The 16417-nt window shown below is 44.0% G+C and overlaps 1 protein-coding gene across 1 annotated transcript in view; it reads right to left on the bottom strand.

The window, feature by feature from the left end:
• Positions 1–16417, bottom strand: part of T265_15278 (hypothetical protein) — a gene marked incomplete at both ends in the record, with an annotated part of 46002 nt that overhangs the window by 20774 nt on the left and 8811 nt on the right. Inside the window, 13 exons of the mRNA XM_009177389.1 lie at positions 1049–1425; positions 1571–1683; positions 2301–2453; positions 2963–3237; positions 6415–6531; positions 6844–7181; positions 7934–8221; positions 8758–9045; positions 9224–9267; positions 9339–9422; positions 9671–9831; positions 11957–12157; positions 14998–15071. Coding sequence (XP_009175653.1) covers positions 1049–1425; positions 1571–1683; positions 2301–2453; positions 2963–3237; positions 6415–6531; positions 6844–7181; positions 7934–8221; positions 8758–9045; positions 9224–9267; positions 9339–9422; positions 9671–9831; positions 11957–12157; positions 14998–15071 — 2513 coding nt within the window. The remainder of the gene's footprint in view (positions 1–1048; positions 1426–1570; positions 1684–2300; positions 2454–2962; positions 3238–6414; positions 6532–6843; positions 7182–7933; positions 8222–8757; positions 9046–9223; positions 9268–9338; positions 9423–9670; positions 9832–11956; positions 12158–14997; positions 15072–16417) is intronic.

The raw sequence follows: 16417 nt of genomic DNA, 5'->3' as shown, positions 1-16417 counted from the left end.
TCCCGAATTTTGGGCCAACCTCGAGCGGGCCAGGCTTCTCGGCCGTAGCAGCGCCTAAAGACGTGCGGTATAGTGGGATCCGCGTGGATTCCTGCCTAACAATTGTATTGAGCCTAACAATTGTATTGAATAAACATGATGAACATAGGTGTAACACAGTTCAACCGGGTATGTCACCCACCAGAAATAAATTCTCCGGGCTTGAGATATTCCACGGGACAGACGCATCAAGTTAGCTGAAGGTCGATTTGATCAAACAGGAAACTAACGCGTTTGGTTGGTACCTCCTTACCAATCTCAACTACCCAGTTGACTTGGCAGTAACACTAGAATTGTGAGCATAAAGGGTCGTCCGTTTAGAATATGAATAATCCCAGAGAAGGAAGACTAGCCCCCAGTAGTACAGGTTCTGAATGACAGGATGAGCGTGTGGATGACTTTCGAAGGATTAGGCCACTTTAAATAGCTACTTGTAAGTCTGCAACCCAATTTTCCTCCGCGACAAAGGTAATGCACAAAGAAGACTGATCCAACAGAGTCTTGTGAAAGTGTTTTCAAAGAAAAACACCACATTGGAGGTCCAACTTGCACCACAGTACAAGTTGCTATTTTCATCACAAAACTCTTAGCTCCAGAGTTCTCGAATCAAAATGTCAGCAATACGTGGTTTGCTATGACTATTTGCCTAACAGTAGTTATAAAACGCACTGAAACTTATATACATTGTTGGTGCATCTACGTTTTGTGAAATGTAACAAAAAAGGGAAGAGTACCCTGCACGATCGGCTTTCAGTACCACTAAATATTGCACCTCATTAGATCTCATAAGCAAAGCGAAACGGAGTGGCTCGAGTACAAATCAATCAATTCGCCTTCGCGGACATTTCTAAGTGCACCTTCCACACAGGAAGCACGAGCTGTGAGATATTGCCGAGTTGCGCAGAGTTCGATTTGTCAAAATTACGGTTTTACTAGACTCAGACTGTAGTGGCCACCGAAACACTACTTTATTGAAGTGACACTTACAATCCACATTGATCCAACTTACCAGAACGCCTTGAAAGGCTGCCACAGTCCGGTACACGCAACCACGACCCTTTATCGGGAGCTTGATATGTATCCGTTCCACAAATACTTATGGATTCTGTGGACCAGCAGGCCCGTTTGGATGAACAAAGTAGCCGGGAAGCGAAAATGGGTTCTTTTCCCCCTGATGTGGCAGTGGGATTGCTCGAAAATACCACCGAGGACTGTAGGGTGGGATTTCTGAATTGCCACTCAGTTTGATTATTGGTCCGTTGTATAATGTTGCCTTCGTCCGAATAATTCAGCTTGTAAGTGTTCCGATCTAGCGCTGATTGGTTGACATTCTCCGAAACTCTCTGGGCGGAGCTGAGCACTCTGGTTACCTCTTCCGTGTATCCACTGGGCAAATTAACACAACGAATTTTGATGATTCAGTCAAGCATGGGTGTCACATTTTGGGTGTAAACAGTCAAAAACAGATTTCGCGATCACAGCTCTATGAAATTCAATCATAAACACCAGAGAATTTCTCCCAGAAACGTACTTTAGTGCACCTTCATCCTTTTTGGAGTGATCTGTGCTGCTACCCGATAGCAGTCTTTGTTTCAGCTCCCCGATCAGTTGACTGAGCTCAGGCAACGGTCCCGTGCTTTGCACCTAGAAAACAACCAGAGTTGTTGTCTTTTAATCCTACCATCAGCACAATCGGTTGAATAAAGTGTAAACACAATTTGGAGGGTTTTATCAACAAAATCTTGCTGATTTCGAATGGTCTTGTTAGCATCCGGAACTTCACAGATATCTTCGCAACTGTAGTAAGCTGCCACGTGGTGACCACTGTAACACAGATAAACATGCACAGAGGTGTCTGTGCCTCCTCCTTGGAGCGCTTGTTAATGAAACGTGTGCAGGACTCAAAGTATCCATTTCCTAATTCTCTGAAAGTGCGTATGGGTCCGAGAATTGGATCGACATGCAACTGCAAATCACGGACTTATAAGATGAACTGCAGCATGCCATCAAATTTACACAGGGTTGTTGTGCGTGAGAAGCGACAGCATGTAGCGCTAATTTTTGTCTTCGTATACAATCGTTTGAAAGCGGAAGAACTGAATTTTATTCAGCCTAAGAAGGGCCACTCTACCGCACCCACTCAGGACAGGACCTAGCATTTGGGGGCCGGTACGTTCTCCAAACGATCAATTCACCCATCATGGGTCTGTCAATATACAAAGAAGCTTAGGATTTGTTGACGGTAAGAAACCATTACTTACTGGATCTGTTTGTTCTCGCCTCATTGTGTGGCCACTGTCTTCATTACGCAGTTGCGCAGGAACTGGTTCCAAATCATGTACCTCACATGCCAAGGCATCCGATGTGCGCGACAGGGTTGCGTTCTTGTAAGTGGTGTCGTCCAAAAAATCAACCTGAAACGAGGTTAATACAAACGAAGTAACTGACAGGATGTAGATGAATGTGGTACAGTGCCAAGATCAGTAAAGCGAGTTCCTAAAAAACGAAGATTTTGGCAAGAAAGTGAACAACAACGGCACCAATATCTGGAAAAACCGGTTTTCCCCCCATGCGCAATAAGTTGGTTCAAACGGCCACATTCATTCGACGCTTCAATGTATGTTACACTAGGAAGTGAGTTATTTCCATAACTCATTCATTAAAAACCGCTGAAGCCATCGAGGAAGATGAGTCTCCTTGTCCGGGTGCATGAATCAGTGATCCTAATCGGTCCTAGTATATGGAGTCAGTTATTTCAAAAAGTTCGTTTTACAGTACATAATGTGAAGTAATTGACAACTCTAAGGGAATACGGGTTCACACCCGAAGAACGTGTTACATCGCAAGCGAGTTTGATTATACAGTGAAGTGATCCTAGTGAGGTGCTTATCAGAATTTACCCACCGAATACCATAGTGCTCACCTTTTGAAACAGACAGACTTGGGTAGAACTGGATGTTGGTTTAACTATTTGTGGAATTTCGACATTATATGTGTCCATCCTAACCAACGTTGGATTTTCTACCACTTCTTTGCAGTTTGGGATGAGTGTACGACTAGGCGACGTATTTGTGGATGGAATACTGGATGACGACAGGTTGACATTCGGCCCACCGGGGCCACTCGGTCCCGGTGTCATGTCATTTCCAGGCTGGGTTTGAATGGAACCAACTTCTTCGGCTGACAAAAACCAGGCACCTGAAGGACAAGACAGCTGTATGGTTAAAAGAGATCTCGAGAAAAATCAGCCTCCCAAAATGAGCATGATCTCTTTGTATGACGGAGAATTACATAAGCTAAATCTTGAACGACCTCGTTTCTACCATCTGTGTGATAGTTACTTTTAGGATCCTGACCGGAATTAAAGAACTTAATCACGAGCAAGCGTCGAATAACAGAATTCAGATCCATGTAGGCAATAGGAAGATTTTTAAGTTTAAAACTGCATGAGAACTCTGCTGAACCGATGCNCTGAATTTCTAGAAAGGATGTGTCGCTCAGCAGAGTGGGCTGTATAGTCGGTAATTCAAGGATCGTTACCAACATCCGGCTGGATAATGGGGTGATTCCTGAGAGTGGGGGTCATTCAACCAATGAAATGCTGCTTAAAGATAAACTCCCAAGTCAGACCTAGAAGGTCCGATCATTGCAATGAATTGTGAGATGGACAGATGAACTTCAGGTGAACATCGCCATTAGCTACAAGTGGCCTGGGTCAATTACTAAATATCCTCTGCTCTGGGTCCCGTATTTGGATTTGGACCACGCACTTGTTGGTTGCTCTACAGGGGCGCGCAACGTGCGCAGACCCCGTCTGACCACTGAGAAGCTCTCAGACCGTGATTTGAAACAAGTCAACCAGAAAGACCCATTGCGGTCTCTTTCGAACTATAGGTCGTGGAGGGTACTGTCTGTGTGCATGGCTCTCCATATGCGGAATGGTTCAATCAACCAGACCCAGGCAGTGGATCTTGAGCAACACTCTAAAATTTCTTGAATTTCGGTCACTTATTCCTCTTGATCAAGCTTACAATGCCGCTAGACGAGCCATCAGACTTCTGGTGAAAACGAGTACTTTCGCGGATATAAAAGCAAACGGAGCCAGAAAGCTAGGGGTGAAGGATGCAGGAAACTTTGGGAATGTGTGCAAACTTATCCAAATGATGCGTGCAACAGGTCCAAAGGGGTCTCCTGTATGCAAAACGATCACTGATAACAACGGCTTGCCTACTTCTAAAAAAGAAGAGTGCCTGAATCGTTAGGTAGAATAATTTCATGAACAGTTCAACTGGTTACTTGCAGCTCCCCAGATGATATTACCAAATGCAACGGAGGCCTAAATAGTAAATTTGGGACCGCCGACGGTTCCAAAAATTCGCGAATGAGTCTTGTCCATCAAGCGTCACTAAGCTGCTAGACTTGACGAGTTAAAATCCTCAGTTCGTGCTTGTCTATCACATTTGTCTCTATCTGGATTAAAGACTAACGGGTGAATCGAAAGTGGTGCTTATTTTCAAAAAAGTTTTTCGTAGTAAATTTGGTAACCGCAAAGAAATAAACTTGACTCCGTTGTAATCAAACTTTTGAAAACGTTTATTCTACCACATCTTACGAAGGCGCATGTTAAGGGGTTCCTTGAAGGGTGAGAAGGATTCTTGCCGGATAGGGGTTATGTGGATCATACCTTCACACTAATCCAAGTATTAGAGTAACAACATTGGTATAGGCGCTCTATGATATTGTCCCCTGACTTCAGAGAAGCTTTCGATTTTGTCGACCTATCAGTTCTTATGAACATGCTTGCGCAGCAGGGTAGCTTCCGAAGTTCATGCATATCATGCAATGTTTGTATTCGGATGTGAGCGCGTGAGAGTGTATGGAGAGATTTCCAAAACCTTCCCCACAGGTATCTGTGTTCGACAAGGGTGTCAGCTCCCCATTCTGTTTGATTTCGTTATTGAAGTAATGAAGTGAGCACTGAAAAGGCACCAAAACTCGTGTTCGGATCTCTCCGAGAAAGAAGCTTTCAGATATTGTTGTGGAACAGTACATCTATGTTGAAAGTTGCGTCAGCTCTGACAGTAGCGTGACAGACAAAGTCAACGCACGTATTGCATTTGCCAATTTGCGCCAGGTGTGGGTCACAAAGGACGCATGTATTCTACTACAGTGCGGGCTGCATTGCTGGATGGCTTCGAGACCCGATCATTTCGGACGGAGGATCTTACACATCTTCAGGTCTTCGACCACCGATGTCTCAGAACTACAGATAGAGTTGGCTGGAACCAGTGAATTAGCAATAAGGCGATCAGGAGGTGGGAGTTTGGTGAAGTAGAGGGTACTTTCCTCGAAGTACAAACCACGATGGCCAGGTCATGCGTCACGCATGCGAAGTTGCCGCATATCGAGACGAGTACTGTGTTCCGTGCCTAATACAGAGTGGCCGAAACCTAGGAGTGGACAGAAGTTGACATGGCAGAGAAGAATGATGTTATGAAAGTTTGAGTGCTGTTGGTCCTGTTCGCCTTTCAGGATAGAACCCTCGTGCCCCTCCATGCACTTGGCTGGAGACAGTGAACTATATGGCGGCTATCAGATGTCAGCGGTGTTCATGCTTTCAGTTTCCGTTCGGACTGTTTAGCTGACTGTTGGGGGTTGTAGTCGGATATTTGTGGCAGACTAGCCCTATGTCTCCCTTTCCGCCCTATTTTTCTCCTTTCCATTATAAGGCTTCATTGAAATAATTTGACATGTTTGTAGGGCGGTGTAGCACCGGTGCCCTAATCTGGCGTTGCTAAAAATGCTAATCGTGATGGTGAGTTATTCCAAGTAAAATAAAATTCGATAGTCTTTCATGCTAGCTGATGGTATAGTTGCACTGAGAGTCACGTGTTCATTCCACTAATAACAGGTCAAAAACTCATTAAGTGACTGTTCTAGCCTGCACAATTTTTGCATAGAACAAAAAATGATCATAGTTGAAAAAAGGGTCAGGAAGATTCTTTTATTCGTTTTAAGTCACTGAGGTAGTGAGATGAACAATGGGATGGCTCCAAAACGATGGTAAATACGATTATGAATAACGGGTAAGAAAAGTCGGTAAACCGTTAAAAGGGCCATCTGCTGACCAGACGAAATATGTAACTGTGCCATTCATTGCCTTTATACCTCCTATTTATTAGAAACCCTGAAAACAGTATTCTATGTCTCAGTTAGTAAAACCTGACTTCTACTAAACCCTAAAAAACTGTCGAATACCGGGACGGACAGTTTATGAACATTCAAATGTTCTATCGAGACGGGGTAGTTGCACTACAGAATAACGAATTTTTTGTGTGATGATCAGTGTCCATACGATATTTAAGCCAGACTCACATTTTGAAGGTTCTTTGTTCAGCCTCGGAGCCAATGTTAGTGGGTTCTCAGACGCACTCAAGTCGAGTTCGGCCTCAAAAGCAATGCCACCCACTTTCCCTGTGCCCTCACAGATAGCTAGAAAAAAACGAGGATACTGGTTAGTTATGTCAGGAGGGCACCAGTGGTAAAATGCTTACACAGAGGAATGGTACCGTACCTGCCAAGGTGTACTTTAAAAAACATGAAATGTTCAGTATACAGCATGGGTCACTCCCGAGTTTCAACCCTGCAGCTAAGTTTTTGACTTTTTTACGCTGAAAAAGTAGAAACAGATGAGGCTTAAGTCTCCAGTGCTAGAGTAGAGGAAAATAATGCAATACTCCTTGTCGCCATCCTGAGAGAGAAAAATCACTGAATTGTAGTAGACTGTCTATAGTATACACATACCAGGAGTGACAGTCGCTTCACTGAGCTTCCGTACAATAGTTGTTCCCTGATTGGCCCAGTGCGCGCGGGCAGTCGGATCCAGGCAAGCATTTCCCACCCCATCAGGTCTTTTTGTTTCAGCCAAACTCGCGATAGCAGCTGATTTGATATCAGTTGGTGAATTATTTGAATTTGGTTCGATACATGATTGTGGTATCAAGTTGCACGAGCTTTGATCATCAGCTCCACATTTTAGCTGTGATACTGGATCATGCTCCCAATTCCAGTGGCGCCTTGAATCTGCAGATCGAGCATTCAGTCGGCGGAGAATGTTTCTCTTTGTTTTACGTATGTCAATGCTGCAATGAAGTAAATAAATTTAAACAAATGCGGTTGTTAAATGAAGCAAATGAGTACACCTTCCATATTAAAAGTCGTCAATCGAGGAACCGATCAACATGATGTGGATTCCGTGATCGAATGATGAGTAGCGCCATAGCCATTCCAAGTGAGAGTTATTCACACTGCTAATCAATCGATCTTAGCTGAACGGTTGAGTTCATGCTAGTAGCTGGGAGGTCGTGAGTTTGGAACTGCTTGAGTTTTGTGAAGTGAGCATTGAGGATGATTCCCAATAAGAATGAAACCGCTGTACAGTTCTTATCGGATTTCCAGCTTAGATTGGCTCCACGTATAGGACGAACTATCCATTATAAACGATCACTTGCCTGTAAAAGCTAACCTTAAGTCGTGGCTGTTTTAGTGGCCGCAGACTGGGTCAGACAAAATATCATAAAGAGAACCTGAAATAAACTTTCACTGTGAAGTTATTGGGTAATTATTGATGGGATGTTCCATTGAAACGTCTAACGAAACACATTTTTTTCCTTTAAAACAAAAAGATCACCATGACCCAAACGTTCACATAATTTACAGCAGAGAAAGCACGACGTGATATGCTAACTTTGACTGTCTACTCTCATGTACGGTAACTTGGAGGCAAACCAGAAAATGGGTTCTAAACCGAAACTGCAGTTCCCGTGCCATAACCAATGCTCACGATCACGTTTATGTAAAATACCTAATTTGATTATTTGTTTTCGTTGCTTACCCCCTTTGTAACATGATGCTATCCGCAGAGGTGGTTATACTCTCACTATCATCCGCATGCATCGAGTTTAATTCCATGGTTTCTTCGGTCTTTGTTGATTGTTGCTTCTTCTGTGGTCCTTGTTCAGTTTGTTGGGTTGAGTTGCTTAGACAGGTTTGACGTGGCGGTGCCTTTTGAAATGGTGTCGGTGGTACTGGTGAGACGTGTGGGCTCGGTGGCTCAAGAATCTTCAGCACCATGCTAATAGACGGAGCCACGGGAGCTTGTACACCAGATTTCACTGAAGACCTGTAAGGGAGATATAATATCATATATTGGTTCGAGATCTTCATTGACTGTTTGATCCCAATAAGATGAAACCGCTGTACAGTTCTTATCGGATTTCCAGCTTAGATTGGCTCCACGTATAGGACGAACTATCCATTATAAACGATCACTTGCCTGTAAAAGCTAACCTTAAGTCGTGGCTGTTTTAGTGGCCGCAGACTGGGTCAGACAAAATATCATAAAGAGAACCTGAAATAAACTTTCACTGTGAAGTTATTGGGTAATTATTGATGGGATGTTCCATTGAAACGTCTAACGAAACACATTTTTTTCCTTTAAAACAAAAAGATCACCATGACCCAAACGTTCACATAATTTACAGCAGAGAAAGCACGACGTGATATGCTAACTTTGACTGTCTACTCTCATGTACGGTAACTTGGAGGCAAACCAGAAAATGGGTTCTAAACCGAAACTGCAGTTCCCGTGCCATAACCAATGCTCACGATCACGTTTATGTAAAATACCTAATTTGATTATTTGTTTTCGTTGCTTACCCCCTTTGTAACATGATGCTATCCGCAGAGGTGGTTATACTCTCACTATCATCCGCATGCATCGAGTTTAATTCCATGGTTTCTTCGGTCTTTGTTGATTGTTGCTTCTTCTGTGGTCCTTGTTCAGTTTGTTGGGTTGAGTTGCTTAGACAGGTTTGACGTGGCGGTGCCTTTTGAAATGGTGTCGGTGGTACTGGTGAGACGTGTGGGCTCGGTGGCTCAAGAATCTTCAGCACCATGCTAATAGACGGAGCCACGGGAGCTTGTACACCAGATTTCACTGAAGACCTGTAAGGGAGATATAATATCATATATTGGTTCGAGATCTTCATTGACTGTTTGATGGGCCATCAGCCGTTTTGGAAAACCTTAAACCCTCCATACAATGGTTACTAACCTAGGTTTACCGTTGGCTGATAAATTCGGGAGATAGAAAAGTAGAAGACACTTCGTACATGGAACCTACTCTTTATTGGCATTGTCTTGGTTATTGGAACAAAGTTCTGTCTCCTAAAATTCAAAGGAAATTAAATTGTTAGTATCTCCCTACAATTCAAGTGCACAGCTTAAAGCCAACTTACTTTTTCTACATCAGAAGCACACATTTGTCTTCGTCTCTGTTCTAAATGGTCTTGGAGCATTTTAGCTCGACTTTCCGCCTGATTCTGAACGGAAAACAATAAAATCAGTTTGGCCGCTAAGTTATGAGTGCGCATGTAGGCTGACAGGGAGACTATGGCAGACGAGACAAAAAACTGACCAATAAGTACAAAAACAGGAAAGTAACGTAAAAAGCCGCATTTCCCATCAAGGTTTACAAACAAGTGAGAGACACTGTAGGCATATCACATATCTAACTAATGTTCCAACGATAAAATCCTTGCAGGGCTTCGTTTGAGCCCGGCTCACTTACTTTCACTTCTTCAACTTTCCGTCTTCTTTCCTCTAAAACATTGAGCTGCAGAAAATAATGAGGAATCACGTTGGTCAGCTGATCATATAAGGCCTCCAATACCAAGGGGTTTCGAAAAATACACTGAACAGAATAAGACAACCCGAAACTGGATGATCCATCTGTATACTTCCCCATGTGTCTACCCGGTTTCGTCGATGCGTAAACTTTATACCACATACAATTCGTATGTTGTGCTTCACAAGCTTTCGTGGCCAGCAGCTTGTATGACAAACCAGAAAGATTTAACCAACTGCTTTGACGGGAGTCAAGCTCGCGTATTGCGCAATATCCTTGTTCTCGTTACGATTGGTAGTGCATCAGCTTGCTGTTACTGGGTCCACGTGATTAACAACAACTCATTAACCAATGGCCGGTTAACAGATACTTGCGGTTCTAAAGGTGGAAGGGGTCATTATGAGAATTCGCTCAAAAATGATGCATTGTTTCAGGGTTCGGCGTCTTTATTTTCAAACACTCATATGTTAGCCCCAGACCAGACTATTCATCGCTGAAACTCCTCGTTTCCGCAATCTCATAAGCCCATTTATTCTTTAATTACTTCGAAGTTCAACTTACCCAAGCAGCGTGATAGTATTGATTGAACTGCATCCTAACAAATCATCCAGCACCATTTCGGTGTATAGCTGCCGTGCCATTTGAAGTAAGCACTAAGATTGACATACTTCTAGGTTTTTCGGTCCTATACAAAAGTAGTGGAGGTACGTAGTTTGGGCTCGAATGGAGGATCTTCCGGCTGGTGCGTTAGACTCGAGCGCCATGACATACACAGAGGAGCTAATCAGTAGATAGTCAACCAAGAAATACTTTTGGACGCTTCCTCCATTAAGTTTGTATGGTTGTACGGCAATTAAACATCAGTGTTCTTCGGTGTTGTTACCAATGATAGACATGGCACTGAATTTGGCTACACAACAACTTGTATGCATTAAACAAGTCAACTGAAGATACAAGCTTGATTACAGTTGTTGGCACTAATGCTATTGTTCTAACTGCGTATGACCATGGTGTGACTCACCTCATTATCTCTCTTCTTGAATGGAGCTAACGGAAAAAAAGAAATAATTTCATTCAGTATTCGGTGTCACAGAACACATCGATAGTGCAAGGTAAGCATATCAGAAGACAGAAGGCAGTACCCGTTATCAACGAGCTGCTAGCACTATAATTGCCTACGTAAATTAATAAGCCCGTCAGTCGTGATGGAACATCAAGAAGTTTAGATTTCACTAGTTTTGTTTTATTCAAACAGACTGACTGCTGGTGAATGACTGGTTCAAAAAGAAAATTCGGATAGCCACCATTTTGACACATTGCTAGAAGTCAGTCGTCATCTCAGGCAGTGTATGTCTGCCCTCAAATCTGAAAAAAGGTGGTTCGTCTTCAAGACAAAAGTTCCAGCGTAAATTTCAGCCGATAATGAAGATCAGTGGGAGAGGTCTCTATCCAGAGAAGATTTAAGGGGACACACGATTGTTATATACTAGTATCAAAACTTACGTTTTACGAGTTCAAGTCAACCAATGTAAACACTTTTTATAGGTTCAGGGAGATTTGAGGACAGCCTGTACTCATTCGGGTGTCTATAAATGTCCCACCCTACAGCAGTACATTGTGATACCTTGGTGAATTTCAAACGACAGAGTGGTTTCCTGAGTCGAAGTGTCGTACGCACAGATACAACTATCGAAGGCGTATTCATATTCACGCCTCCTTGTTGTAATTCAGGAATATAATTTTCGCAGATCGTGTTCATACAGATCAGCATCAAACAAAAATGGATAGAATAGCTGAGTTTAAAATAGTTCAAAATATCCTAATGTTTCATTCAACAATGTCGTGACCAATCTGAACAGGTCCGTCCCATTTGGAAACAGATGACGTTAACATGTGACTCAACTCGTGACCTGTTAAAGATACCGTTGAGCCGAATATGCTGCGCGAAAAGGGCCTTATGGTTTGGTTGGGCTGAAGTCCGACATTTGGAAGGAGTGCTTTCGATACCACACTTCATGATACGCTTCACTCTGAATCTTTGTTGATTCACAACTGGTTTAGCCCTGTTTGAGGCTCATCGGGTGGAGATGCTGGCAGTCTTGATGCGTTTCTAAATTGTCTTTGTTACCATTAATGGAGACAAGCAGGAAAAACGTTGTACCATTCTGAAGATTGTAACGGAGTATTTGCCAGTATTAATTAATAGAATCAGTCAGGCCAAATCGCAACACTTGCCTCGATCGTATTCGGCATAGCGCGGGGAGGCTCCCAAAGCCGCAGCCACGCCCATCAAATAGCCACCACCACGCGCTTTGTTTCTAGCTGCTTCACGGCGGACCATGAGGAATTCTTCCACAAGCTGTGCACGACGAGCCGCTCCAAGTCCCGGTACCGGAGCAGGGAAGAAGCCAGGGAGAAACGTTTGTTTGCCTAAGGACATGTAAAATAAGGCATTAAGAATAATAAGCGGGAGGGTTAGACAGTTGAGATTCCAACACATGTTCAAAACCCAAATTTCCGGTCATCTAATCCGTGTGAGGCATTAGCGCACGAGTATCCTCACGAACCCAACTGCGTCTGGCGCACGCATCGTTGCAGGGTTGGCTACAGAACTTGGTCTCTCCTCGGAACTTTGACAAGCAAGTGATCATGAGTCCAGTCCCCATATCCCTTGAGCACAACAGCACACCGATACTGCTGAGTCAAGTGCTCGGTGGGGGGAGAGGTGCAGTCGACCTTAAACAAACGGAATGCTGCTTTATCGGTGAGCGCCGATGAACAGACATAAATGGCAAAACCTATCCAAGCTAGTCAACCAAACGACCGATTACCACCTGTGGCTTTCATGTACTTTGAAGGTGACACTGAACTGCCAGCTTTCTAAAGGGTATCAGTAGAAAGGAAAGTTTCACTTGAAACTGCAAGCGCTTGAAAGCAGCGTAGGTCAAAACAAAATTGACTGTCGCAGTCGAATGGCAATAGGCTAGCAGCTAATACGATGTCTGTCAGGCCGCGTCCGCTCGGTTACGTTACTTACGCATCCTTGACATACTAGCAGTTCCCGATATTTGAGTCGCGAAGACTCGTACGGAGTGTTTCTCAACGAACCAACAAGTGTGCATTACTGTGACCAGTGAGCAAATAACGAGAGGACTGTCGCCAAATGTTCCGACGCTCAGCATTGCGTTGTGCGGTTGATCATTGGGAAATACATGAAGAAACTGAGTACTAAGTTCCAGCTCACGGAAGGCGTGCGCAACAAAAGATCAGTCGACCTGCATCCATTCAAGATTAGTTCTCTGCTGATATACGTGGACTGGAAGAAGCTTGATACTTTAGCCTAAACCAGATACTTCAGCGACGCAATGCTGTGTGGTATGCAGTAAGTTGAGCAGGTCTAGATGGATATGTTGTGATGATCCGGAGAAGAGGCATAGATTCTGCTCACGGTTTCTATAACATACGACCACCCATCCATGTCGTCGTCAGGCTGAACGAACCCAGCACACTCCTAATTTTACGGTGTGGGATGGGGTTCTTGATGTTTTTTTCTCAGCAGAATTATAAACGGTAAAAAGAATTCAATCTAACTGATTCAAATTTCTTTCGGTCTCGGTCTGCTAGTTACTGTTAGAAGACTGTGTATGTCAGCAGCCAGATGCCGACAGCAATCTCAACGAAATATGGTGACAAAGAGAAGGTGCGACTCCGCATTATGACCAAAGCATCCGAGGTGACTTGACGACAAGATTTGGCACCAGATGAATTGACCAGGGAGGTCATGTTGACAGATCATCGCGATCACTGAACCTTACCTCTTTGGATTTTCTCCTATGAGACCATCTTAAGTGCGTGGTATACAGGAACAGGCCATGTAGGCTGGAAGAGTTGAAGGCAACGCTGCCGAAGGATGTCGTCGGATAGAACTAGAATCATTGGAAAAAGTTATGTCCAACTGTCATTAGGAATGTTACACTGCGAAGAAAGTTGCAGAAGTTATTCTCAGTGCATCTAGGTTACTAACTTCACATTTACCCTCGGCTTCCATCAATATGCTACATCAACCCTGATATGATTGGTATAAAAGCGTTTGTGTAGATATAAAATTCTCAAGTGAGATGACTTAGTTAGGTGGCTAGATAGACGGACGAGTATGGGGCATCTGAAAGTTCCTGGAGGGCACATATATGATGTATGAAATAACTTTGACTCAATGGTAGCAATAAAATAAATAGAAAGATGCCATATCACGGCAGTGTGAAAGATTAGAGGCTCCGAACAAGATGCTGATGGACCAAGAGGTAGCTTACCGTTATTTCAATTCCGTCAGAAATTAATAGCATGATGGTAGACGTTCGTACTCCGGACATGACAGCAACGATGCACTTGGGGCAATCAGAACCAGAACTGATTTGATGAGGATTGGGTAGATGTAATAGTCTGGGAGGGTAGGACGTCACAGCATTAAGCGAATCCTAAACAATAGCTTTGGAAGACGTGTTAACTTCCCAGAAAACGAACATAGTCGTTCCGATCCAAAGAAATTCAGGGTGCGGCAAAGGGTTGGATGTGGAGTCGTGGATGCTGATCAGCGGATAACCGATCAGATGGTCGGATCCAGTGACTGAGCCACATGAGTAGTAAACCGAGTTTTTTTTATCTCACTGCTTGTATATGACGTTTGTATCCACAGTGTTTGTTCGCAAATCAAGTTGGTATGAAAAGGATTATCAAATGGATCTCAACTGCATCTCCTGCTTGATATGTCATTCAGCTGAATGTGCTACACACGGGCGGTCTCATATTTCAACTGGACGGATATTTATGATAGATGAAGGCCAGCACTCATCCAGCCGGAATTTCGTATTTTATTTGTTGATCACGCCTTTGCAAGGCCCACTGATGAGAGGGACCTCTTTGTTGCCATAAATAATTATTTCCGTTGGTTGCCTCACGTCTACATTTTCTGTGCCAAAGTCTAGGTGATTTATTTTCGTGCTTTCGGACAGCGAATGTCATCTGTTCCCTTAAAGCGCAAATTTGCCATTGCATGTGTTCTTTCTCACTAGAATTGCTGTTTCACTGCTTTTCTTAACGCCTGACCTTTTGATGAAGGACTGTTTTCCCATAATTAGGTCACCGGAACAGGACCTTAAGTGCAGGGAAATCTCCGTGATTGTCTTAGTCTGTTCCAGAATTAGCAGGATTTTGCGATAATTTTGTCCACAATATATTAGCTGGTGGTCAACACCACTCCCCCTGAAGTTTACCTGCAATCATATCAACTTGACGAATGAATGGATGTTTGTCTTTCTTCCGGTCTTCCTGCACTCGATCGACGAAACTGCGGCAGCCGTACAGTTTATATAACCTATGCTGCTTGCAAGCGCTTGCAGTTCCATGCGAAACTTTCTTTTTCGCTGATTTCACTTGGGTAGTTGGCCGTTCGGTTTCACCTTCACTGTACATGAAGGCCACCGATGGCAATCGGTCGTTCGATTAGCGAGCTTGCCATTTATGCCTTCCATCGGCACTCACCGCTAAAGTGGCATTCCGTTTCTTGAGGGTCTAATGGTCTGCCTATATATAAATTCACAAGAGGGACTGATGCATAATGTGCTCCTCAATCCCACTCCTCCCGCACCGATCGCTTGACTCATCAGTACCGGTGTGCTCAAGGAATATGGGGACTGGGCTGATGATCACTTGCTTGCCACAGATCTGAGGGATACCGGCTTCTGTAGCTTCCTATTCAAGGATGAATGCGACAGACCCAGGTGCGCATACGAGCACATTCGTGCGTGGAGGAGGGGGAATTGACCGCACAATGCTCTTAGTTGCAAAACCTTTGCGAGTGGAATAAAACTCTTTGCGCCAAAATTTTGCATTTGGTTACGTATGTGCTAGAACCAAAAATTGTCCCGATCTCCGTCCATATTTTTGCAGCTCACCAGATTTCATTATCCACTGAAAAAATCATACCTCTGGCGGAAAAAATTCCGGTGGAATACTTTCTTAGTATCGCTGAGATGCCTGGACGCCTAGATGGGGCTCAAAAACTTGGAGTCATACTTTGAATTCAATTGGCTGTCTCAGTCCATCAGGGACACATCGTACCTTTGGAAAATTTAGTTCCATTGTGCGGAAATTGAGCGCCGTAGAAGGGAGGTGCGGAATTAAACATTTACTTTCCACCGATCGGTTATTGCGCACCATCCACCTGCCGCACGGTGCAGGCCTCCAAAAAACCCGGACATTTCGGTCAGCCGTCGGAACACCCAATCGGTTCGTTCCACTGACCGAAACGCATAGGTGCGCGTCTTCAGTGTGCAATAATTCATCCCGATTTTTGTCTGATCCTATTGTGCGTGGTCTCGGTTGATTGTGGGTTCGGCCCACTCGCTGAAGCCAACAACGATATCCGGTTAGCTGTCAATCGGTGAGACCTTCCCTTATCTTCAAGCTGGCTGGATATTTGGGTAAGAATGTGAGGGCGATCGGAAGGTGGGACAGGATCGTGCGCGTTAATTACGGCACCTTGTCTGTTCCACCGCGATGGAGGAACGGGCACTTCAGGTCGGCGGGTTATCGAGCAGCGTTTGTGCATTGTCTAGCTCTACCGTGAATGTGGATACAACACAGAGGCTGCTTTGCGCGATTCAAAGACGTGAACGCTGGTGTTTGGTTGGT

The sequence above is a fragment of the Opisthorchis viverrini genome (genome assembly GCF_000715545.1).
Source record: "Opisthorchis viverrini unplaced genomic scaffold opera_v5_419, whole genome shotgun sequence".
Lineage (NCBI taxonomy): Eukaryota > Metazoa > Platyhelminthes > Trematoda > Opisthorchiida > Opisthorchiidae > Opisthorchis > Opisthorchis viverrini.
Note: the sequence above shows the minus strand (reverse complement) of the source record. Positions and strands in the feature narration are given on the sequence as shown.